General features: G+C 36.6%; 1 protein-coding gene across 2 annotated transcripts in view; it reads right to left on the reverse strand.

The window, feature by feature from the left end:
- The window catches only part of LOC114480472 (glucosidase 2 subunit beta-like), a 187,198-nt gene that overhangs the window by 57,955 nt on the left and 102,802 nt on the right, over positions 1 to 26,441 (reverse strand). Inside the window, exon 11 of one of the 2 annotated variants that reach the window (XM_028474643.1) lies at positions 20,868 to 20,873. The exons of the other annotated variant lie outside the window; for it this stretch is intronic. Coding sequence (XP_028330444.1) covers positions 20,868 to 20,873 — 6 coding nt within the window. The remainder of the gene's footprint in view (positions 1 to 20,867; positions 20,874 to 26,441) is intronic. 2 annotated transcript variants of the gene reach the window in all.

Consider the following 26,441-nt stretch of genomic DNA (forward strand, 5'->3'; position numbering starts at 1 on the left):
TTTAAATCCTGTTGATTTAAAATCAAATGAAATAATTGTTGGAGAGCAACTAATTCCCTCCTCCACACAGACAGCTGATGCATTTTTCAGTTTGTGCAGAGCGGAAAGTTTCACCGCAAACTAGCAAATAGCAAATGGCACATGGCTTCTGTTGCTCCACATTTTGCAACATACTATATAAAAAAACCTTATCCGCTTTCCCTTATAACCTCTTTTTCTCACCGCCATCTATCATCCCGGTTTCCCCTTCACCCCCCCCCACCCCCCAACCCCCCGTTTTCTTTTGACTTTAACATTTTCCTCCGCCTTCAATATTTTCAGCTTGAGCTCCTCAGAGTTTTCCTGTCACCCTCGTCTTTCTCTCCCCGGCTCCGTTTCCGTGACTCTCACCCCGTTTCTCTCCCCCTGCTGCTGCTGCTGCTGACAAACTCGTTCTGACTGCAGAACAGGCAGGACTAAAATATACGGCGAGGATTCGTGTAATTAAATGTTTATCACAGGTTGTAACAACGAACACGATGTCTTTTCAGATACTGTCTTGTCCTCACAATAGTATTTATTCCTACCTGCTGGTGCTGGCATTAAACAGGGAGTGTGGAAGGTGCAAATTAGCCTTTTCTTTTTTTATCAAAACACCATGGAAATGTCAGCAACATATGTTTAAAAATGTGTTTTTCTACGAGCTGTGATAATAATAGCAAACGGATATGAACAAGCAACGTTAATTCAAAGTGTATACATTAAAAAAGTCATGTGGAGACAGGGCCATCTATAAGGGGGAATAAAGGGGAGAGATTTTTGGGGTCCATCCATAAAGTCAGCAAAATGATAGTCCATTGTTCTATGAATCTGTGATAACCACATTTATTTATCTATTTATATGATTAATATCCACGGTTATCCCAAAAGTTTAGCATTATTTGGGTCATAGTATATAGTCATCTTAAAGATGTAAATCCTTGTTTGAATCAGAAATAAAATGGGTAAAAGATGGTGAAAAAGGTGATAAAATGGGATTTTAAAAGTTGCAACTTAGAAACAGAAAAAGTGGTAAAAATGGTCAATATTGGTTTAACCCTCTGGAGTCCAGAGTTTGATTTGTACCTTTATATCTCACCATAAATACAGGTTAGCTTGCCTTGCTTGCTATACTTTTTTTCAGCACAAGTTCAGCTGTATGAAGTTACTGTTAATTGATCATTTTTGACATACTGTGTAAACACAATGGATGTAAAATCATTCAAAAACAACAAATTTCAAGTACAATTATTATTATTATTTTTTTGTCTTTTTACTGTGAAAACCACAAACATGTTTAACAAACTTGTTTGATGACTGGTAATGTAAATATAAAGTGTATTTATCAATAACATATGTACTAGTTTACAAAAAAAAACAAGTTATATGCAACAATGTAGATAAAAATGTAGGAAATTCACCAGGCATTTTTCAAAAATAATCTTAAAACTGTTCACAAAACAGTGGCAGAAATGGGGGGAGTGGGGGGTTGGGGGTAATATAATTTAAAAAAGTAGGAACATATAGTTTAAATAGACAAATAATGGGCACGACACATTGTGAATGTGTTTAAAATTAAAATGAAATAAGCATGAAATATGGTGAAAAGAGGTCAACATGTGTGTTTATAATAAAGATGCACAGATCGATCGGTTTCCCTTATTCCCATTATAAATCTCGCTGATTTCCCTTATTTTGGGCCATCGGTTTTATCATCTACCTCAAACCTTGTGATTTTCTTTATTTGTAAAAACCAAAACACTGCTGTGCACTTTATTTTTTGGCAAAGAGCTCAAAACAGGCCTCCAGTGTATTCTGTGGACACGTTTTATTTGTTTTTAAAGTGATAAAAATGAAAGGAAGTGTTATAATTTAGTATTTTGGAGAGCAATGTTGTAAACTATTGATTTATATTTGAGTGTGAAGTTAAAACAACAAGTTTGTATTGATCCACAGGTATAGTTTAATTGTTTACATTAACATAAGATGGGAACATTCAAGGTGTATGCTCTGTTATATTGGGATCACCAAAATCTGAATCGGCAGATCAGGTTTTTGAAAAGACAGGTGGTAGGTGATCGGCCAGAAAATTCGGTGCACCTCTAGGTTTTATGTGCCAGAAATGTCTAGAAAGTGGAAAAAATGTGAAGAAAAGACATTGAAATGTGATAGAGAGTAGTAATGTCACAAACAGGCAAAAATATGGCAAGAAAAAGTAATCAAAATAGGTTAAAATATGGCAAGTTTGGTGTAGTTGCAGAAAAAGGGTGAAAATAAGCAAAAAAAAAAAGACTCAAATTGTTCAAATTCTTAGTTTCTTGAAGGCATCTGGTGACCCCCTCGCAGTGTCGCGCGACCCCAAGTGGGGTTCTGACCCCAAGGTTGCGATCTCCTGCCTTTAACTCTAAACACAACAAAAGGGTTGAGCAAATATTTTCTTATCTTTCTTTTCAAACCTCGTGAGGGATGTGAACACTGTAGCACAGGCTGCTGCCAGTTGAGAAGAGGTCAAACTCGCCTCCTGCATAATCGTGCTGGAGTGTCTGAGTGTATTAGGGTTGAGCGTATAATAGTAGCGGGCAGAAATAGCATCATCTTTGCAATCCATTGCTGCGTGACTGACTCAGTTTGTATTCATTCTCCTACACTCCTTTTTTTTAAATTTTTTTTTATTTCCCTTCACAGCGGTTTGAAGGACAAGCATAACGCAACGGTGAGCCTGCTCTGAAATTAGGAATGGCTCCATTCACCGCACAACTGTCATTCTATCAAACTACGTAAGCCATTACTGCAGTGGGTGAGCATCGGTGGCATCACTTAATGTGATTAAATGATTGGGATTCAGTCAGATGTTTCAACCATAATGTGTGGCACACTTAAAAGGGCCTTTGCCTTATGACAAATGGTTAAAAGTCGCCATAAACAAACATATATCAGAAACTCTGACTAATGTAGATATGAATATGGGCACAACTTCCTGTGACATCAAAGAGGAAACTGTTTGTGAGAGGCCACTCAATAACAACCACTCTCTCTAAAGTAAATGGGAAGGCATTAAAGAGATTTGAGGTAAACTTTTCACCAAAAATAAAGCAGCTCTTTTGTCATTAGTGATTTCACTTAAAAATGATGAAGCGACTTATTCCGTGAAGCGACCTATCCATGACTTCTTTTTTTTTTTTAGCACCACTTTGCAAATAAAAATGTGAAGTGCTGATCATTTTCAAAGTGACTTAGCTGGGAACCCATTGAAAGTCTGTTTACATTAGAGCATGGCTGTCCAATTTGGGGCCAGCGGGCCAAAATTGGCCCGCAAGTGATTAGTTTTGGCCCGCTTCCCATATTTGAAATTGTTTTTTTTTTTCTTTTTTTCTCAGTCTAATTTTTTGAAGGCCCCAAAGTAAATGTACAAAATGATAGTATATATACACAAATAATTACAACACTGCAGTAAAATACAGTAAAAGACAAGAGAAAAACACAGAAAATACTCCAAAGACACACTAAGCAACACCAAAAATGAACAAAACGACAACAGTGATACACAAAATTATTAAAAAAAAATATACAAAATTACAGAAAATGACAACAGTACACCAAAAGACAAGAAAAACACGAAAAATGACTCAGCAGACACAGAATAATCACAAACGAGCAAAACGACAACAGAAATACACAAAAATGACTCCAAAAAACGCAAAATGACGGAACAAATACACAGTATGACTCCAAAAAACATATATTTCACAGGAAAAATACACAAAAGGACTAAAGAAATGCACAAAATGCCTCACAACAAACATACATAAAATGAGAGAGAAAAAACACACAAAATGATGATAAAAACCCTTTGTTCTTTCCTGTATAAATGCTCAGATCACTCTTTATTCTAAATGCTGACATGAATGTTGATCATGTGGCCCTGCGATCAAACAAACACATTTTTGTGGCCCCGCTGTGATAAAAGTTGCCTACATTTGTCCTACAGCATTATATTATTTTATATGTATCCCATGTTGGTATTTATTTGTGTTCTTACCGTATGCTCTTCTATTGTGTTGCTGCAACATGCACTTTTCCCACTTTGGGATCAATAAAGACAATGTATCCAAGGGAAGACATTAAAATTGTTCATGTTGAATTGTATAGAATCTGGTTTATATTGTAGGCTAGCAGAAGCTACACTACACTAAAAAAGGACCACAAAATAAAAAATAAAATCTGTAAATGGAGCGATATGCAGACATGGAGCACTGAGGAGGAGCAGGTTTGTTGATGTTTGTAGAAACTCACTAGAATAAAGTGAAACTATGTTTATCAGGGGAAAATCAGACTGAAATCAAAGCCCGCCACTAGGCAGGCTATAACAATTGGAACCTTCTTCAACCAATAGCATACCTCAACATTAAAGAGCACGCTATTGGTTAAAAAAATATGTCGAGCAGTATGGCACCGAGCCAATTTAAAGCAGCCTAACATCCATGCCTGGAGTGACTTATCTAAGGATCTTTCCAAGAAGTGACCTACTTATAGGAACGTGTGACTTCTAGTCTGGAAAATACAGTATTTATCACACAGGAAGTTGCACCCAAACTCAAAGAGTAAGCGGCGGTAAAATAAGACAAATAGGTAAAAAAAGACAAAAAAAAATAAAGAAAACTATACTTTAGAGGAAATCTGAGACTCTTTTGAAGAAGTGCGGTGTAAATAGAAGGTGAATTTATCTACAGAATGATGGCAAAAACAAAACTGGAAGCAATAAAGTATGAAGACAACATATTTTATGTTATAATGCTGACTAAACAATGTTTTTCTGTTGGTCATTGTTTATCTTTGATTGAAATTTTTATGTTTATTGTTTTTTGTCGTTTTAGTGTGTTCTTCAATCATTTTGTCTGTTTATTTTATCCTTTTTTGACATTTTGTGGGTTTTTGGACTTTGTTTTGTGTATCATTTCATCTGTTTTTGTTGTCCCTTCTGTCATATTGTGTGTTTTTTAGAGCAATTTTTATTCCTATTTTTGTTGTCCCTTCTGTCATTTTAGCAATTTTTATTCCTATTTTTTGTTGTCCCTTCTGTCATTTTAGCAATTTTTATTCCTATTTTTTGTTGTCCCTTCTGTCATTTTAGCAATTTTTATTCCTATTTTTGTTGTCCCTTCTGTCATTTTAGCAATTTTTATTCCTATTTTTTGTTGTCCCTTCCGTCATTTTAGCAATTTTTATTCCAATTTTTGTTGTCCATTCTGTCATATTGTGTGTTTTTTGGAGCAATTTTTATTCCTATTTTTGTTGATGTTACTGTTGTTTTATGTTCTCGGAGATGTTTTGTGCATTTTTCTTTCATTGTGTGTGTTTATGGAGTCATTTGGTGTGTTATAATGCTGACTAAACAATGCTGTTCTGCTGGTTATTGTGTGTCTTTGATTGGATGTTTTATGTTAGTAGTTCATATATATCTGATGATAAATCTGTTGCACTTATCGGCAAGTTTTCAATGTTTTCGTTAGAAAATGCAGTTCTTTAAATAAAAGAGAGAAAATGTATTTAATGTACTCAATTTTTTTTTAAAATATGGCCAAAGCTATGATATAAAACATCAGATATGATACATTATAATAAGTGTTTGCCTGTATTTTTTACAAAGTATTTGTATTGGGTTTCATAAATTCATATTCTTTACTTATATTCATCTCAAGGTGCATATAACCCATTTTTGTTATTCACAAATAAGAATAAATAAAGTAATAATGATAAAAACATTAACCAGTATACATATATTTGAACACATACATATACACAATAATAATATAATAATGATAGCAAAACAACATTATATATTAATATAATATATAATTTTGTTTGCCTGCATATTTGTGATCTTTTACAAATTTAAATTTAAAATTTACAAAAAATATGTAGTCCAATATTAGAAAAATAAAATCAAGTAATGGAATCCTTCATATGCATTTTATTATATTTATATATTTACAATTTGCAGAGATTGAAAGATAAGAATTCATTTAATTTACCTAAAATGTAATATAGCAGAAAAATTGTTTAAAAATGGCCAAATATTTCATATAAAAGATCAAATATAATACATTGAAAAAGTGTTTAGATTTTTTTAATCAAATTTAAATGTAAAACATACCAAAATCTTGTCAAATAGTCTAATATTAGAAAATATTAAGTAAAGTAATGCAATCCTTTATATCATATATAATCATCTCTTTTTATCGTCTGCTATTTGAAGACGCATTAGTGTATTTAGCGCTGTATAAATAAAGTTGCATTGAATCGGATTGAATTCCCTCAGCCAAGCTTCATAACAAAACAAAAGCCCAACAGATTAAAAATGACTGGATACATTTGTTAGAACAACTGTTTGCTGTTCATTCTAGAGCACCAAAGGGCAAGTGATTCCAACAGCCAAGGTCTGCTGCTCGTGATGCGTAATCGCAATTTAACATTTAAACAGAGACGCGGGGGGGGGGGGGCTCAGATGAACAGAACAAACAGTCTACTACATGGAGTGAGCTGGCTCTGCAACAACTGGGTGTTGTTTATGAATAAGTGTGATGATGTAACGAACGCCCAGGAGCTGACCTACTTCTGCGTCTCCTCCGCTCATGCCTTGGTCCCCTCCTGGGGGGTTAACGCTGTCATCTTGCAACATACTGTAATAGTAGGAAGCATGCGACTCTTCTCGTGTACAAATCAACATGCTGCTTGTTTGATGGTTTTGCACGTGATAATCAGTGCCTGCTGCGGGAGCGCTCTCAACGGGAGCTTTTGTTGTGTATAGCTGCAAAGGACCATGGTAGATGTTCGGTTATTTCAGCGGTGTTCAGAAAATAGTGGTGTTTAGTAGGGATGTCACGATATATAAAGCTCACAGTTTGGCATAATCACAGGAGTAACCTCACAGTGCGATAATTATTGCGATATTGTAGGTTTTACAGGAAGGCACACAGTTTGCAGCAATGCTAACAATAACAAGAATGATGACCATTGAGAAATTGTCACTATTTTGACAGTATTTATTGTCATATTTTTTAGATTTATGACGTTAACAGATACAGATTCTTTAGTCAGGAACACTCAGGTATAGAAACAGCCTCGTAGCAATGAATAAAATAGTCATTAAAAAGAATTCAAAGTAGTTCAAACGTCCTTATTCTGTGTTTAAATTAATTGATGAGCTTTTGAGATGAACAAGTCAACATTTAAGGTTAGGGGGGTGGGGCAGCAATTTTAAAAGTCAGGGTGTTTATTAAATTAATTTACTAAAACCATGATGAAGCTGTTATTAAGTCAGTGAAACTCGACATGTGGTTCTTCATGTCTTAGTTTTAATTATTATTCCCCCAGAAAACCTTAGAAGGGGAAACTTTTAAACCCCTTTTTACCTATTCTTTGGCCACTTTTAACTCCCTTTGTCCCATTGTTGCTCCTTTTCCAAAAATGCTTTCACTTTTTCAGATTTTAGCTTCCTTTTGCCAGTCCAATTTTTCCTTAATTTTGTCAGTTTTTGCAACTGCTTTTTGACACTTTTAACCATTTTTTTCCAAACAAGATACCTTTTGCCGAATACATAACACTTGTTTCCTTTGTGTTCCACATTTTTGCCCTTTTTCACTATTGTTTGCCACATTTTGTTCATTTAAGCTACCGTATACCTTTTGCCACTACATGCTGCTTCCTCTTTTTTGTGAATTTTTTTTGCCACTCTTGACTGCTTTTGGCCCATTGTAGTCATTTTTCACTATTCCACATTTCTGACACTTTTTGGACCATTTTTTGCCACCTGTCACTCACTTTACTTTCAGTTTACTCATTGCTGTTAACTCTTTGTTTACCTTCTCGGAACAGCGGCATCGTCAAATGGCTGGCTGTGATTGGCTTGATCACCATTTATTCAGTCTAACTGGACCAATATTTTTTTTCATATTCGCCAGATGCCTTTAAGAAACTAAGAATATTTTTTGAACAATTTGAACCCATTTTTGCTTATTTTTACCCTTTTTCTGCAACTATACCAAACTTGCCATATTTTAACCTATTTTCGTCACTTTTTCTCACCATATTTCTGCACCTTTCAATGCCTTTTTGCTACATTACTCCCATTTCGGCCTCTTCTCCATCAAATTTCAATGCCTTGAAATTTTCATTAGTTTCAAACCCTTTCCACAACCCCTCTCCACCTAATGTCACATATGTTGACCCATTATTGGCAGTTTAAACTAATTGTTACTACTTTTTAATTACATTTCCCCAACCCCCCATTTCTGCCACTTTTAAGCCAATATTGACACTTTGTACCCTTTTTACCACTTTTTTTGTTCATTTTTGGCCACTCTGATTTACAACTTTTAAACAACTTCTGTGGTTTTTAAAGTCCCATTTCACCAACTTTTCCACCATTTTTGGTCATTTTTAACCTATTTTATTTCTGATTAAACCAAGGATTTACATCTTTAAGATGACTACATTCTATGGCCAAAATAATATTAAACTTCCTGGATAACAGTAGATATTATTCACATACTGTATATAAATAAATAAATGTAGCTATCACAACTTCATAGAACAATGAACCATTATTTTGCTGACTCTCTCCCCTTTATTCCCCCTTATAGATGACCCTGTCTCCACATGACTGTTCTTCATTGTTTATGTCTGTGTTCAACCACCTTCAGGTACAGTGGGGGTCCCCGGTCTCTGGCAACTTTATTTTGAAGGTTGCAGGATGTAATGGTTTAGAACCACTGTGCTACAGCAACCCAAAACTTGATTTTAAGCGCACCAGCTCATTTATTTCATACCACGACGATATCAAAGCACTTGCAATACCGCGATATTGTGACAACGTCAATACCGTGACATGTGTGGAACACAAGTTTTAGATGTTGACTCAAGTAGTCGTGTGTAATGAACACAAGGCGATTGAGTGGATGGAGTAAATGTGTGATGTACTAGTGAGCACTTACAAGAGAGAGAAGTTCTAACATAACTGGGGCTGCACACTGGAGAGTACATGTCTGCACCATCTTAGGGAAGATCTTTATCTGGGATCGTGTTGGTACGGTGCCAAACGCGGTTAGCTCCAGGAGAAGGCGGAAGGAGAAGAAGAATAAAAATCTATTTCAGATGACATAAGAGACAGAAAGCTGGCATGCGTTCAAATCCATCTCACAATATAGGATAAGTGAAAACGGGCTAATTTGGTGTACACCTCTAATGATTGCAATCCAATGTATTTCTCCTCCTGTGGCCATAGAAACCAAGGAACGAGGCAAATCGGTACGACTATTAACAGCTTATTGGAGGAAAAGTAAAAATGTGTCTGAATCCTTCTGTAGCCTTTTCCACCCTTGGTGATCCAACTCCAGATGAGCACGTTAATGGCGTAAGGATGAGCTGGCCTTGCCCGGGGTCGGATCTGTTGGGGGAGGGGTGAGGCCTCATCGAGCACCACAGTAATGACAACCCCCCTCCTGTTTAACATTTCATTTGGAAAGTGCTGAACAGAGACTTTAATTACTAGCAGCCCCTGCCAAGGCTTGGTCCCTGTGGTCTCATACACAGCAAAAGTTCCCAGCCTGAACCTGCCAATTCATCTGTTGAGTATCGAGACGCACTAGCTTGGAAAAAGCTTCCCGGTCACCTTGACGTGGACTCAGACGTGGTTGAACACTTGTGAGTGGGTTCCAGAGAGCTCTTATAGCTGAATGACTGAGACAAGATTCATGATAAATGAATCGCTTCAGGTTTATCAAATAGAGGAAAAAAACCTCATGAATATCAGCAATGGGCAACTTTTATCCCTATTTTTTTGTTATTTTGTCTATTTCTCTGTTGTTCAGCATATTGTTGATGTTGATTTGTGTGTTTTTCTGTCATTTTGTGTCTTTGTTGTTGTTGTTTTGTGTGTTTGTGGAGTCAGTGTTTTTATCTCTATTGTCTTTTTTCTCATTTTGTGTATTTTTGAAGTCCATGTTTCTATTTCCATTGTCTATTTTTTGTCATTTTGTGTGTTTTCGGAGTCCTTTTTTATTTTTGCTGCTTTTTTTTTGTTCATTTTTTGCTGTTGTCATTTTGTATTTTTTTTGTTGTCCCTTTCATCATATCCTGTTGTTTTGAGTTTGTAGATTCATTTGGTGTGTTTTTAGTGATTGTTAGTATTTTTCTGTCATGCGTATTAATGGTGTGTTTTAAGAGTTTGTTTATACGTGTTTTTGAAAACATGCTCTGTATTTTTCTGTCATTTTGTGGATTTTTTGTTGTTGATTTGTATATGTCAAGGATTTGTGTTGCGTTATTATGTGTGCTTTGGTTTGTCGTCTTGTCATTTATGTGTATTTGCGTATTGCCACGCAAGATTATAGCGCAATGTCACCAGTTGTCCATGTCTGGTATAACCATGCGAATCATTATAACTTAGCAAAAATTGTACAATATTGTTGCATGCTACCCCTTACAGATGTATATAAGTTAGTTTGGTTTGAACTACTTACATGTAGCTCATCAAAAATGTAAAAACAATTGGTAGAATAAGGACAATGCAGCTGATTATTCATTTATGGTACCAAACTACTAGTGTATAGAAGTATTTCTTCTAAAAAACTATTCAAATATGACTTTATATGTTTCTGTGGACACAGAATTAGCATTCTGAAGGTTACATCTCCATTGTTGCCAGGTTAAGACGTCAAATCCAACAGCTTTTACAGTCGCTGTGGAGACACGTTGTCAGTGTGGTGAAGGAGGTTGATTGAGCTGTGGATGTGGGTGGGGGTGTGGGTGGGTGTACTCATAATGGACTGGTTAGGAGGTCTGTGGACAATCTTCTTGATTGGTATTTCATGGTATGTCCATTAGACCTGCACTATTTGTCCTTGTCATACCACAAAGAGTCTAAATATAGGTTTTCTTTTCAAAATATGAGGAAAATTGGCTCATTTGTGACAAAAAGAAATTAAAAAAAAAAGAAAAAAAAGATTCAGTATATGTACATGTTGTTTCTTGCTGTTTTTTGGCTTGGTTTACAGGTTTACTACCCAGAAGTCATCCAGGAAGGAAGAACCAAAAGTTGTTTTGTTTAGTCCCCTTCCTTGATTTTGTGCATTATTAAGAAATTCATCAATTCATCTTTATATTACTGTTTTGATCCAAATACTTGCAAGACAAGGTGCCTAAAGATGTTTAAATCAATGCTCCTGACAAAGAAAGACAAACACAAACGTCTGTCCATCAAACCCAATGGATGGTTGGATGAATGGATCCTGATATCCTGAGGTATATATTAAAAATGAATAAATTATTTCCAACATTATTAGAACTGGATAACTGGTGCGCAGCGTAGACTCCTTAAAGGTTTCAATAGGGTTAATAACTTCCTCAGTGTTGGTGGACTATATTCGCTGACGAGGACCTTCGCCATCATTAAATTAAAATTATATTTTTAATTTAAAAGAAAAAAGAAAAGGGGGGGGGGGGGCAGCACTACCCCAGCACAAGCCAAATATTTAATGAGTGTATATTATTTAGATTGCTATCAAAAGCAATAAAAAAGACTGGATGAACAGGAAGGAAATATTTAGCAAAGAAACTGCTGGAGGCAGATAGCCAATGCATTACCAACTGATTTAACATTCATGCCCTCACACAGAGGGTTTTTTTTTTTTTTTTACTAAATTGACTGAACTAAAATAAATAATCTCAGAAGAGACTCTGCAGGTTTTTAGTGTCATTTAGTGTAGTAAGAGGCCCATTAGCTGACTGGCAGCAAAATACAGGAAATGATAGAAGGATATAATAGTGAAACTGTGGCATGGGTAAATGGAATGTGTATCATCTCATTTCGATGGAAAATGGTATTATAATGCATAATATTTTAAATACGAGGGAATGTCTTACTAAAAGAAATGGCTTAAATTTTTATTTGCATTTCTGATGTGATTATGAACTCATGACAACTCAAAATCCTTTGCAAAAGGCTTTAACGTACTGTAGGTAAATAGAAAATAAAATAAAATAAAATGAATAAAAATCAAAGGAAGACTTCACATCAATACTTATTTTTTGAACAATTTGAACCCATTTTTGCTCATTTTTACCCATTAACTGTAACTACACCAAACTTGCCGTATTTTGTCTATCACTATTTTTTGCTCTTTTTTTATTGCATTTTTGCTCCATTATTCCCTTTTCTGCCACTTCTCCATCAAATTTCAATGCCTTTTCTGCACATTCTTCCACTTTCAAAACATTTTCGGCACTTTTAAACCCTTTCCACCACTTTTCCCACCTAAAGTCACATATGTTGACCCATTATTGTCACTTTTAACCACTTTTCACCATATTACATGCTTTTTTTTTCAATTCAACCACATTCACGGTTTGTAATTACCATTATTTGCCAGTTTAATTACCCCAACCCACCCTCCCACCACATTTCTGCCACTTTTAAACCAATATCAAAACTTTGAACCCTTTTTTTTTTTACCACTTTTCTGTCTGTTTTTTGCTCACTCTAATTTGCTACCAATTTCTGTTTGTTTTTAAAATCCCATTTCACCACCGTTTCCACCATTTTTGGTCACTTTTAACCCATTTTATTTCTAATTAAAACAAAGATTTACATCTTTAAGATGACTATATACTATGGCTCAAATAATACTAAACTTCCTGGATAACAGTGGATATTATTCAGATAAATAAATAAATGTGGTTATCACAGATTCATAGAACAATGGACCATCTTTTTGCTGACTTTATGGATGGGCTACAAAAATCTCTCCCCTTTATTCCCACTTATAGATGACCTTGTCTCCACATGACTGTTCTTCAATGTTCAACCACCTTCAGGTACAGTAGGGGTCCCCGGTCTCTGGTACCTTTACTTTGGGGGTCGCGGGCTGAAAAGTTTGAGAACCACTGCTTCAGAAGACAAAAACACTATTTTTTTACCTGTCCTGTTTGTGTAAAACTAAATGTATTATGGCATCTTTAATTATGTTACACTTTGTAAAGATTGAATCTGTAAAAAAGTCATTCTTTTCAATTTAATGATGATTAAATTACTTTTTTTTTTTTAAATTCTCTTGCACACTTTTTTGTACTTTTAACGATTTCATCCTTTATCCCCCTTCATTGCTTGCCCTATAATCCGTGGCGAGATGTAGGTCAGCAAATTCTACTTCAGTGAGGTTTAATAAGGTAGCTACAAAGACTAATTATCTTTTTTTCTAACAGAACAACCCAGAGCACAAAAACCTGCTCTTAAAGTAAAATGGGATAACAGTATCAAACAGCTGTTCTCTACTCTACGTAGAGGGAAGGACAATCTGACAAAAGAGCTGAAGATAACACACACACACACACGCACACGCACACACACACACACACACGCTTTAATCTGTTTAAAAAAAAATGTAAAAAAATCACAGAAGAGTCCTAAGTCATGTACGGGTTTGATGTTTATCACCTTAGTTGTCATTGCCTATAAACTTATACGTACCGCTGTCACCGCTTTTAGTGTTTATTACCCCTGACAAAGAGGTAATATATTCTTTGATGTTTATTTATTGGTTTGTTTGTCTGTTAGCAGGATTACGACAAACTTTAAATTAAAGATATACCTTACGCCATGGGAGATTCCATTACATTTTGGAGGGGTTTCAAAAAAATCCCTATCGCTAGTCATTGCCAAAATTTCAAGAATACATATACATTATCTTGATTTATCTTTATAAAAATTTGATGAAGTTATGTCATTTCGGTCCCTCAATTACTCCACTGAGTTTCATCCTGATTGGATCCAGATTGCTCATTTAATTACGATGTTGGGGTTGCCAATACATTTGGACTTACTGTATCATTATTATTAATGGGGATAGAAATGTATTCCAAGCCTTTAAAGCACGTGTCAAACTCAAGACCCGGGTGCCGAATCCGGCCCTTTAGAGCATCCAATTTGGCCCGCAGCACAAAAGCTTAAAGTCTGAGAAACTATCAATACTTGTGTAGATATATCAGCTAGATCTCTCCAAATCAATACACAAATTCAAAGAAACTCCACAATATTAGCAGGGCTCACATTTTTTCCCCATGTCTATATCACATGATGGCAGTTATTTTTCATCTCAACTTCTTCAAAGAACTCTCAATTTTTCCCAAATCCTGCAATTTTCTTCAAATGATTCCACAAAATTCCACCTCATCGCATAAAAATGGGTCACAAATCAAATAAATTGTATATCTGTCACTTATTGCTTTGACTTTATCAATGCCTTACATATTTTATAATTCATCCATACGTGGAAGTGCAAACTAAAGAACAATAATGATTAAATTACTCATTTTCCCGCCTAGAATCCATGGCTCACTTGACATCAAACTGCCCCAAAGGTTGTTTTAGGAGTATCTATGGAAACACCGTCACTAACGATAACGTACTGGTAACAAACACAAAAAAGTAAATGCTGCAGCACCCATGTAGATTTTATACCAGTGGTTCAAATATTTCTATATCCAAGTACTACATTTGTCCGACTACAACATTTTGCTTGGAATACTATGAAAAAAACAACTATATAGCATAATGATGGAATGAATTTATTAACACACATTTTATGTGTCAAACTCAAGGAGCGGGGGCCTAATCCGGTCGTTTTGAGCATCCAATTGGGCCCGTAGGAGAAAGTAATAATGACATAGAAAACATGAATCATTGTGTAAATGAAACTCAACAGTATTTGCAGGGGCTCACAGTTTTCCCGGTGATTATATCAAATGATTGCAGTCATTTTTAATGTTAAACAATTGGAAAAAACTCAAAATTCTTTCAAAATCCTTCAATTTTCCTTAAATTATTACATAATACTTTCCTTAATTAATTAGAAATTGGTCAAAAAATCAAGGACATTGAAAGTAAAGATTGATATCTGTCACATATTGCTTGGATATTGTCAGTTTCTTACATATTCTGTATGTTATGTACACGTAGAAGTACAAACTATAACACAATAATTACTTGGTTTCCTGCATAAAATCTGTGGCCCACTTGAGATCAAACTGCTCCGTATTTGGCCCCTGATCTAAAATGAGTTTGAAACCCCTGCTTTAAAGAATCCCATTTTGTATAGAAGTGGAATAAATTGGTGTTTAGTGGCTCCTGAATAGATTTATTCTATAGTTTTTAGAATTTCTGGTCATCTCCTGTCTTGTATTTTCAGTTCATGTTTCAATCAAGAACATTTCTCAAGTACCCCCTGTAGTGCCATCCACGCGCCGCCATTTGAGAAACATTGTCTTATATAAAAGAATGGCTCAAATAAAATTAAAAGAACCTAAATAGATGTGAATTAGAGCATGAAACAAGGAGGGAGTTTTATTCCTGTTCGTATCGTGCTGAGGAAGTGACAGAGCAGAGCGTAAACCCAAACTGCAGTGCACAGCTATAACTTATCCCCCACTGCAGCACACTGGGAGTCAAAACACCCAACATAACAAACTATTCACTGCACCTCAGGAAAACAGCGGCGCTTCTGCACCAAATCCAGGCCACGTAAGCCCGTGCAATGACAAACTCCATTCAACTGGCAGGATATGAGCTGTGTGTAAGAGCGGCTGCTACTGAGGTTTAAAAAATAAAACATTAAAAATTGATCCAGAGTGGCAGTTAGCAGCTTATACCCCAGTTGTAGACTTTGGCTCTGCTTGTAGCGAGCTGCTAACGGTCAGTTTGAAGTGCATCACGCTAGCATTAGAGAAACACCCATTTGTGGGTGAATATGTGGAATGAAACAGTATTTAGTGCCTGAATAGATTTATTTCTATAGATCTTATCTTTTATGGTCATCTCCCTCCTGATGGGGGACCAAGACTGACCCTTGTACTTTCAGTTCATGTTCTAATTAAGATCATTTCTATCATCATTTTGTGTGATTTTGTTGTTGTTTGCCTGTTCCTTTTATTAATCAGTAGATTTGTCTCTTACTTTGTGTGTTGTTGGTGTTATTTAAATTATTCTTTCTCAGTGTGTGTGTTTTTGGTGTCATTTTGTTGTTTTTTGTCTATTCTTTTAATATTCAGTATATTTTTTCTCTTATTGTGTGTTTTTGTGATCATTTTGTGAATTGCTGGTAATGTTTAGTATGATTATCATTTTTAACAAAAAATAAACATTATAAATATGTTTATTTGTAATGCTTTCATTTGTTAATTTTCTCTCTCTCTCTCTCTCTCTCTCTCTCTCTCTCTCTCTCTCTCTCTCTCTCTCTCTACCCCACCCCTAGGGGTACACGTACCTCCATTTGAGATATACTGGACAAGAAAAAAACAGTTGAGGTAGCACAAAGGGCCATGTTGCGGCTCAGGACCTGGACTGAAATAGTACAGGTGATGATAGCGCTGTGAAGAGGAGCAGCTTGTGCTCCATTGAAGTCAGCACCACGGAGAGCGCACGCTGAGCAGGCATTGGGGGAAAATAGATTACAAAAGAAGAGGAAGTGACTGCTCAGTCCCCAGCTGCACTAAAAACTCAAAGCCACCACCACCACCACCACCAGTGCAGAGTCACATCTCGTTTTGTCTGTTGCAGTCATACCCAGACGTTTGCTGTGTAGGTATTTGGCAGTAGATGTAAAGAGTACGGATGTACCCTATTCAAGTACAAATACCGTTACTTGATTGAAATTGTAGTACAAGTTAAAATAAGTTATACATAAAATACTCAAGTACAAGCAAAAAGTAGCTCAAATAAATGGTACTCAAAGTAAAAGTAACTAGTACCTTCCACCCCCCAAGTTTATTTTTGGTAATAAATCTTGTCACGGTTCCTTTGCATACACTAAGCAGACCCAGCAGGAATTTGCGATGCTGCGATCGCAACTATTAATAAAAATTCAGCCAATCCCTGCAAATTCTGCGCGGTCCTTCAATTCTGTCCAATCACCGCAAATTTCCTGACTAAAGATTCCGGTTGATTCGGCGAAGCAACATGGCTGAGGTCCGTCCACTTTGTGTAAGCCACATCAACTAAGGTGCCGGGAGCCCCCTGGTGCGACCGGAATCCCCACATAGCCTGGTTACAGACTGTGTCACAACAGCCAAACTGACTCTTTCGAGCAAAATAGTGACAAACGTGTCTCACAAACGCAACTGTTTAATGATCTCCTGATAACCTCTACTATTTCAAAATATATTTGATAGAACTTCATTACAGTAACCTTGCCTGCAAGATGTGTTCTCCTGGTGTTCACAAACACCAGAATCCATCTTGGATGGATCCCGCCTTTGCCTTTCGAAACTGAACCGATTTCGAACCAACCATGAGGCGCATTGATGAGATTCTCACAGGAAAATAACCTGTTTTTGTTTCAAGAACTTAAACAAACTGATTCTCTATATAATATTCTCTGCACTGGAAACTTTTAAAATGTGATGGAAAAAATCCACATCTTGTTAAATTATTGTGAATCTGAGGTATTATATATTATATATTATTATGAAATAATTGAAAGGCAATCAGGTTTTTTTTTTTTTTTGGCAAACTGACCAGTTCAGGCAAAGTTGCAGAAAATAATAAAGCTTCAAAATGATGCAACTTTTGCCGCAGTTTTTTGAAAAAGCTGCTGCAAACTCAGGCATTTTAGGTCACAACAATCACAGAAATTGGCCACGAAATCCTCGAGGCACTGAGTAAACATCTAACGTATGAACATAAACAGGGAAGAGACCAAATCTTGCACAATTGGAACCTAATTTATTTTCCACAAAGGCATCTGTATAAAATGAAAAGTTTGTCAAAGTGTGCAATTATTTTAAAAATTTAAAAAAATAACACCACTGAAATCAAAATAAAAGCTAATTATAGATACATTTATGAACTCTAAAACTGAGAAAATAACCAGCATTGAATGCTGCTTGTTCATTAAGTTTAATCTGGTTGGTCGCCTTTTTGTGATGTATTTGATTGTTGTCTGGTCATGTATTTATTTTTTGTAGTTTCACACTCAGTTTATCATTTTAAAACAAAAATATATATAATTTACTCAGTATTGGTTGGGTGTAGAAATGTTACTAATGTCTTTACTTCTTTTAAAAACTACTTACAAGTGAAATTACAGATTTAGAATATACTCAGGTGCAAGTATCCATAAAAGCTTCTCAATTACAGTAACGTGAGTACTTGTAATCTGTTACTTTCACCTCTGGCCACCACTAACCAGTGTAGAGTCACATCTTGTGTTGTTTGTTGCAATAATATCCAACATTTGCTTTGTAGGTATTTGGCAGTGGATGTTTAGGATTATTTTTATTTTTTTAGCTTAAAAAAAAAAAAATAAATAAAATGCCATTATATCAATTTCTGCACGTGCCGTAATGTCTGTGGACACAATTGCGCTTGAAGCGGTGCTATGCTAATGTCTCCCCAAATGGAGGCCCTTTCAGGACATGTCAGACAAATCATGACACTAAGAGGCAAACGAGAGGCAGACGAGTCGAACACGCACGGATGATGACACATAACGACAAAGAAGACAGGCAGGAGAGCAGCAGCGAGTAAGGGGGTGAATGGGGGATGCAGGATGGGGGGGGGAACAGAGTGGTGTGTTTGTGTGCAGGGGGAAGCATTAAGAAGCCCGGGAGATGTTTTATTTTGTCTGTAAAGTGCCTGGTCTAGAGAGGCAGCAGCTGCAGTTGGACTAAACCGAGCATCAGTGAGTGTCTAATCTACAATCACTGCAATCAAGGCATGTGAGGAGCAGTTTGAACCCCACCAGCTTCACCGTCCTCGAGCATGGTGACCTATGGTGTCCCCACAGGCAACACGCATATATATATATATATATAGATATAGATATATATAGTGCATACATGCTTGGTTCTGACATATATAGCCACACTGTGTCAGCCTAATCAGAAGGAAAAAAAAAAGGGTCAAGAGCAAGAACGACAACTGTGAGTCAAATCGTCACGCAACGGCTGCCGATATACTCGGGGATAGCTCTCCCCAGCCCCGCAGCGACGCTCTTTATAGTTCCTCTGACACACTCTCACACACACACAAAGCGCACCCAGCGAGAGGATGACGACACTGCACCTGCAATCCAACAACCGAACAGCCGCAAGAGCCAGGAAGAGCAGGAAATGGATATTTTGGCTGGATGCTGCACGTGCTCCTGAATAATACATGGATTCCTGATGTTCCCTATCCACTTTCACATCAGTGGGTGCATAACTTGGGAGTTTATTGACCTATTGACCATTCAGTGCAGACATGCAGATCATCCAACTGCAGCGTTTTGCTGTTGTTCTCATCACATTTTTTTTCAAATGTACAAATGGGTCATTCCATGTTATTTCAACAAATGGCCCACATTTCTTACATTCTTACCAATCGTTCTGTGATTATTGAAAAGGCACACTGTCATTTTTAGTTTGATGAATACTTTTTGAGATATGGACAATTTAGTGGGGGGGGGGGGGGGGGGGGTTATGTGTCGATTTTCATGCGTACTTATTTTTCTTCCATTTTCAGCTTCCGATATCTCAGGAACTACATCACATAGGAAAATGGAATTTGGTATAGTGATACAGCTACACCAACTCTACCAGAATATACACTAATTTGTGCTATACATCCTATCAGGTAGACATGCCAGGCCCTCAAAATTGGAAAAACATTTGTTGGGGTTTGGGTCGGGTGACCAGATTTTTAAAACACAGAACCAGGACTGTAAAATAGCCAAAGAAGATGACAGATTTTCAGAATAAACTATTTGCACATGCTTTTAATTGTAATGAAAAAGGGTCACTTTTTTTAAAATGTATTATTGCAACGGCTGAACCAAATTTAAAGTGGCCATCATTACATTAAATTAGCGATATAAACGATAGAGGGATATATCGTACGGTAGAGGTTTTTATATGGCACTACGGTATATATCGCACAGCATTAATTACTATAACAAATATCAGTTTCCCCTGTTGTGTAGTCCCTGAGATATTGGAAGCTGAAAATGGAAGAAAAATAAAGAAGCACGAAAACCATATCTCAATAAGTGTTCATCTGATCAAACTAAAAATGCACAGTGTGTCTATTGAATAATCAGGGAACAATTGGCAAAAATTTGAGAATTTTTGGGTGAAATGACACTGAATGACCCACATGTGCTTTAGTATAAGAATGAAGTAGTCGTCCTTTATTCCTCAAAAGAGGATTCCCATTGTTTTCCCAAGACAGGCTCATCTACCTCATTTAGTTTTACAACCATCTTCAAATCCCCACTGGGATGGAGCGCGTTACCTCCTCTTCTGGCAGTGTCGCGTTTATGATCAAAAGCTGCCTGCATGAGCACATATGTGTGTTTGTGTATGTCAGGGAACGGCGTGTGGACAAAACAAATAGGGAAAAGCCAACACCAAAACCCTCTCGCGTCGCATCTGTTAATTATTTCCCGTGCTCCAGATGCTGTCGCTAGCTGAACACACAGATTAAGACTTTGCTGAGGGCGCTGCTTCCTAAAGGCCGGCCCTTTAAATAATACCATAACTAAAGGCAAAAAGGATGGGGCAACACTGATACAGCAGCAGCCGCAGCCTGATAGCAATTATTTAGACGTCCACTTGCTAATTATAATAGAGGCTGACAGGTGCCCAAAACAGTTGCAGCACAAAGCGCCTGTGCGTGAGGCTGCTTCTGCTCATGGTTGCTGATAAAGATAGTCAGGCAAACATCTCCTCCAAACCGTGGCTCGTATCTGCTGCTGCTGCTGACGACGTGTGATGAACATGTTGTTTGAGAGATGCTTAGCATTGATGATCCCAACGCTCACCTGCAGCTAATGGGAAAATATATGGAAGATATTTCACACGATAGCATGGAAAGAAAAAAAAAAGCTAATCATTATCCACCCTTCTTCCTAGGGCTACTTCCTGATTATGTGTGCAACTTCCTGTGAGACAAATAGATTAAGTATAAAATAATTAAATAGGTCCATCTTTGTTTATCGACGCACACGATAAAAAATGTTTAAGATATTTCAGACAATCCTGTAAATTAATCAATAAGTACAATACTTATTGATTAATTTGACTTTTACACACAATGTTAGTGCAGGGTTGCTCTAGTGCCCCCTGGTGGGAAGAGGCCAAAATATGTGCATTTTTACTTTTACATTTTATTTAGATTCAAAACATTTTTTTTTTATGTTTTATTTCAAGGACTAAAGGATTTTACTTTGTAAATATGTGCATAATATGTAAATAATGAAACAGCATTCCTAAGTTGCTCATTAAGCACTTCAAAAATAAATAGAGTAAAAAATAATAGTATAAAACAATAAAATAGAAAAACAAATAAAAAAAACACCAGTAGGATGAATAAATTACATACAAAAATGATAAAAATTTACAAAAAAAATACATCATTTTATTTTTTGTTATTATACATTACATTATTTATTGTATTGTATTCTACTTCATTTTATTTTTGTTCTGCCAATACAGGATTTTATTGTTTTCCTTAGTGTGACATTTTCTACATTTATTTATTATAACAAATAATAATAATAATAATAATAATAATAATAAGAGTAAAGAATAAGAATAAGAATAATAAGAATAAGAATACAAAATATAAAAAATATAATATGTTTAGATAATAATAAAAAATAAATATTTATACAAATAATAATAAAAGTGATTAATAAAATAAAGTAATCAATAAAAAAAGCCTGACAGAAATATTGAATATTACAGGTGTTAACAATAATTAACAGATTAACCATTGAATATATCAAATCATTCTCACTTGTGCTTGTCTAGTTAGTAAATTATCTCAAAATTGAGAGTTCTAATAATACACTGCCGCCCTGTAGTTAACCTAAGCTTTTGCAATATGGCTTAATACACTCTACCCAAAGAAAAAACAATTTACACTCAAGGAGAACATGCAAATTTGATACAGTACAACTGGGAACAATCCCAACACTTAAAGTAACAATAACTCCCACTGTGGGTTGTAGGCATGAAAAAAGTAGTTGCAGCCTTCTACTGTATATTTATTCCATACTTTGTTTATATGACTTGCTTTTTTTCTTTTTAAAGTCATATTAGATCAATTCAATCACACGTGTATTCCCAAAGCCTCCTTCCAGCACCGTTTGACATACATTAAAGACACACAGCCACAGAGGAAGCCATCTATACTGAGAGCCTTCCCGTGAGACTGTGAAAAGCAGGGGGCGGAGCCAGTCGGTGGTCGAGGGTACGTTCAGTCACAGAAATTAAGGGAAATCAAGGCAGTTGACTAGTGAATGAAAAATGTTAAATGAATGCTATTCTAAAGAGACGGAGCAGATGCACATCTGCAGTAATGGGATGATTGCGGGGTGTGTCTTCTACACGCTCAGGATATACGCTACATTCTGCCTGTCATTTCGTCTGCTGCTTTTTCATTCCTCTATTGCTTTTACCGAGCAATGCGTGAGCAACTTCCTCTCCTCTCGCTGCCTGTGAATGAGGCCTATTGGCATCCTCCGCTGTGACCCTCTGACTCCTGACAACTCCAATCAGTGGGATGAGCGGGAGGCAGTGTGAGTCCACAGCAAACTGTTACGTGTTTACATGAGAGAGGCGCGTGTCTGAGACTTCTGCCTTTCACAGGATGAGAAGAAAAGCCTCACTTCTCACGTCATTTAGACTCAAGCAACACATACTGAAACGTGTATGTGATCCAGCTTTATGTAAAGCACGTCACCCACATTAGACACGATGCAGAGATATACCCTACTCCAGTAGAAGTACTGCTGCTTGATTGAAATTGGACTCAAGTACAAGTACAAGTAAGTCATACATCAAATACTCAAATACAACTAAAAAGTAGAGCCCGACCGATTAATCGGGCTGGTTTTGGCATGTCACAGATGAATGAACATTGGTTAATATGTGACTCATGTTGAACCGATGCTGCCGCGCAAAACTTCTCCCGCGCATCACTGCAGCTCCCCCTCCTCCCTCTCTCACACATGGAGCAGAGGTGCTATATTGCTAATTAGTCCCTTGTTTTGAGTTACTTAAGTTGTTTAAAGCTGATATCCAGAGTTTCTGAGAAATCTATGTTTATGTATCATTCGTTTGAAATGCGAAAAATTACCTAACTAGTCTTTCAGTGGCCATAGCAGCCTGTCATTGCCCCATCTCGTTAGATCTCGGAAGCTAAGCAGCTCTGGGCCTGGTTAGTAGTTGGATGGGAGACCAGGTGCCACGGTGGGGGACATCTGTCATTGTGTCTTTGGGCAAGGCACTTCACCCACATTGCCTAGTATGAATGTAGTGTGTGAGTGAGAGTTGGTGGTGGTCGAAGACGATGATGGCGCACTATGGCAGCCTCGCTTCTGTCAGTCTGCCCACAATAGTAGCTTACCACCACTAAGTGTGGAGTTTGACTTCATGGAGTGAGCCACTGCACCGTCACAACAGCAAGCCGGTATCACTCTGAGCAGCATAGCGTCATGGAGGAGCGCTCAGAAACTCCAGTTACCCATTCCACAAGTGCCAACGTATAAAGCTTCTACCAAAAAAGAATAGAAAAGTCTGGGTACAAAGCTTGTGGATAAACGTCTTCGTGACCACAACAGAATTTATCTCGGAGCTGCTTTTCAAAGCTTTTAAAAGGACTCCGAACAGACCAGGATTTGGTGACATTTCTCATGGACAGGTAATAAACATGTTTTAATCAGAAGTTATGGTACTATAACAATAAACGTGTAGTTTTTGTAGTTATGCGACTTTGTTATTTTTGCAATGCGCGTGCACACACGTAGAGGCGTGGCTTCTGGTAGATTGGCAGAGGCAGGGGAGGAAGTAGAGATGTTGAGGGCGGGACATCGAGACGTTCTCTCAGAAACTTTGGATAGCAGCTTTAAGGAATTGTTTAAAGTTTGCCTATTGTTGTTATGTTTACAGCTCGCCTGTTCTTAATTAGGTTTAATCTGATTGGTCGGCAATGATGTGATGGATTTGATTGTCGTCATTTTTTGTAGTTTCACAATGTCCGTTGTTCAATTTAAAACATAAAATAAATAACGTTAAGTGCACTTAAAACGTACATAAGAACAAGTAAAATTACTGATTTAGAAATATATTCAAACGTGTATAAGTAACCATAAAAGCAACTCAATTACAGTAACGTGAGTAATTGTAATCCGTTACTTTCACATCTGATACGATGGAAACATTAGCTCTGAATTTAACATTTCACTCTTCTTTCCTTTTATTCATTGTGTTTTGCAGGTAATTATCAATTAGCACCATTGGCGTCACTGGGTTTTACGAGTCACATGCCAAACGGAATGACCTGCCATTTTCTATCAACAAGGTCCAGATTTAGCCTCCACATTATTGGCTGCGTGATGCCAGGCGCCTGTGTGAAGGAGAGGGAGGCAAACCGTTGCACTTTGCTTCACACAAACACAATCCCAGATGGTTTTTCTTCTCCGCTCAAGAGGAGAGCGAACCCGACGCTGTTCTCACACACACAGACGCACACGTATGTGCGATTTTTAACACACACCCCAAAAGGGAAAGGGAAAAAAAAGGATGTACGCTGTCATTCTTCCTCTGCCAGCAAACCCACTTAGATCATTCAGGGTCCAATTTCTTTACTCTGGCATTAGTGAGAGCGTCATTTTGGAGCCTTTTATCAAACAAGTTTCAAATTTCACTGAAAATTCCATTTTCATCATCAGTTTCAATCGCTTATTTATGTCAGCGATTTTAGTCGACTAAAGCTATAGGGGATTAAATCTACTTACCTGTTATAATACGTTACACCTGTTATCCTAGACAAATCCTAATTACTAAACTAACCATCCTCTACCTCAAAGTTGCTTAGTATTGTTTAGTATTAGGTTATACATTGTAGAATAAGTCAATCAATTTGTTTTCATCAAATACAAATTGCAGAGAATGTGAGTAGTAGAGGTGGGACAAGATATCACTATAATCAAGTGTCACAAGGTGTATCATAGAGGGTATAAGTTGAACAGAGGTGGGGTGATCCACTACTGATCCACACTATCTACTACACACCAGTATTTAAGTATGTTAATTTTCCAACAGCATGTTTCCTGTATATTTTCTCCTTCAAATCTCAGATTTTTAGTAACCTTTTGTTTATTTGTTTGGAATGGGTACACGAATGTGTGAATGAGGTTAATGACAGGCTCTAATTTTGATACAGGAAATGCATCTGTGGTAACATCCTGTCACAGCTTCAAATTGCAAACTTGACACCCCCCCCCAAAAAAAATAAAAATAAATAAATAAAATATAAGAAAGCTTAGCTGTTTAAGCAATACCGTAGAATTTAAAAACAATTCCTTATTAAAGGGACCCTTAACCCAAATGACAAAGGAAGCTCAACTGTAAGACTATTACCAGTATGTAATCTTTACAAAACAGAATGTGAGGTGATTTAGAAGCTGCATGTGCAATAAAAAGCATTTTACACACGAGCTTGTGGAAGTCAACATGTTTGACAAACTGTGACATAGTATTTAGTTAAAGAAGTGCACTATTCACATAACTACAACTGGTTTGATAAGATAAAAGGCTTCCAATGGTTCCAATGATAGCGTAAACTAAGGTGTCGTCCTAGTTCAACTGTAAGGCAAATGTGGATCTGTAGTAAGATGGCTGATAATGGCATCAAATGCCCACTGGCCTATTACTGGTTTCCAAGTAAGTGCAACATCAAAATCCATCCACCGTAATGTTCCTGCTCTTACGAATAACGCTTTGACATCACAGCAACCGTACGAGACGTAACTAAAATAATAGAATTAAAATAGTATTTCAAAATAGACTTTCTATGGACGAGGAAATACAAAGAGTAGCTCTAACATGTGGCGATTGCCGATTGGCTGAAATCTTCAAAATGGTGATGAACACGTATACAGGGCCATTAGATGTGTTAGAAGGCTATAAGTTGATATAAAGGACTCCAAAGACACCAATTAGTAAGGGTGTAAGAAAAAAATCAATTCTGCAATGTATCGCAATATCTCACAGTGTATGTACCGTAAAGATCCAAAAAATGTTCAAATTGTTTTTTTAAATCATGTTCTTTAACAAATAAACAAACAAAAATAAAAAAAATAAATAAAAAAACATTTAATTGAGCTAACATATGTATAGCACAAACACCCGGTCACTAGGTATGAGTGAAAAAAGTCAGAATCTGTTGTAGACGCAAAAGTTACAAATGTAATTTGACAGTTTGATAAACATACCACTTGTTTTTGATATTGGTACTTGAATTAGAGTTAGTTAGCATTTACTTGTTCTTGCAAGTTGAAAAAAAAAATGAAATAAATTGTATTTCATACCATTTTGTACTTGTAAAG

This window comes from Gouania willdenowi, chromosome 18 (assembly GCF_900634775.1).
Source record: "Gouania willdenowi chromosome 18, fGouWil2.1, whole genome shotgun sequence".
Classification (NCBI taxonomy): domain Eukaryota; kingdom Metazoa; phylum Chordata; class Actinopteri; order Blenniiformes; family Gobiesocidae; genus Gouania; species Gouania willdenowi.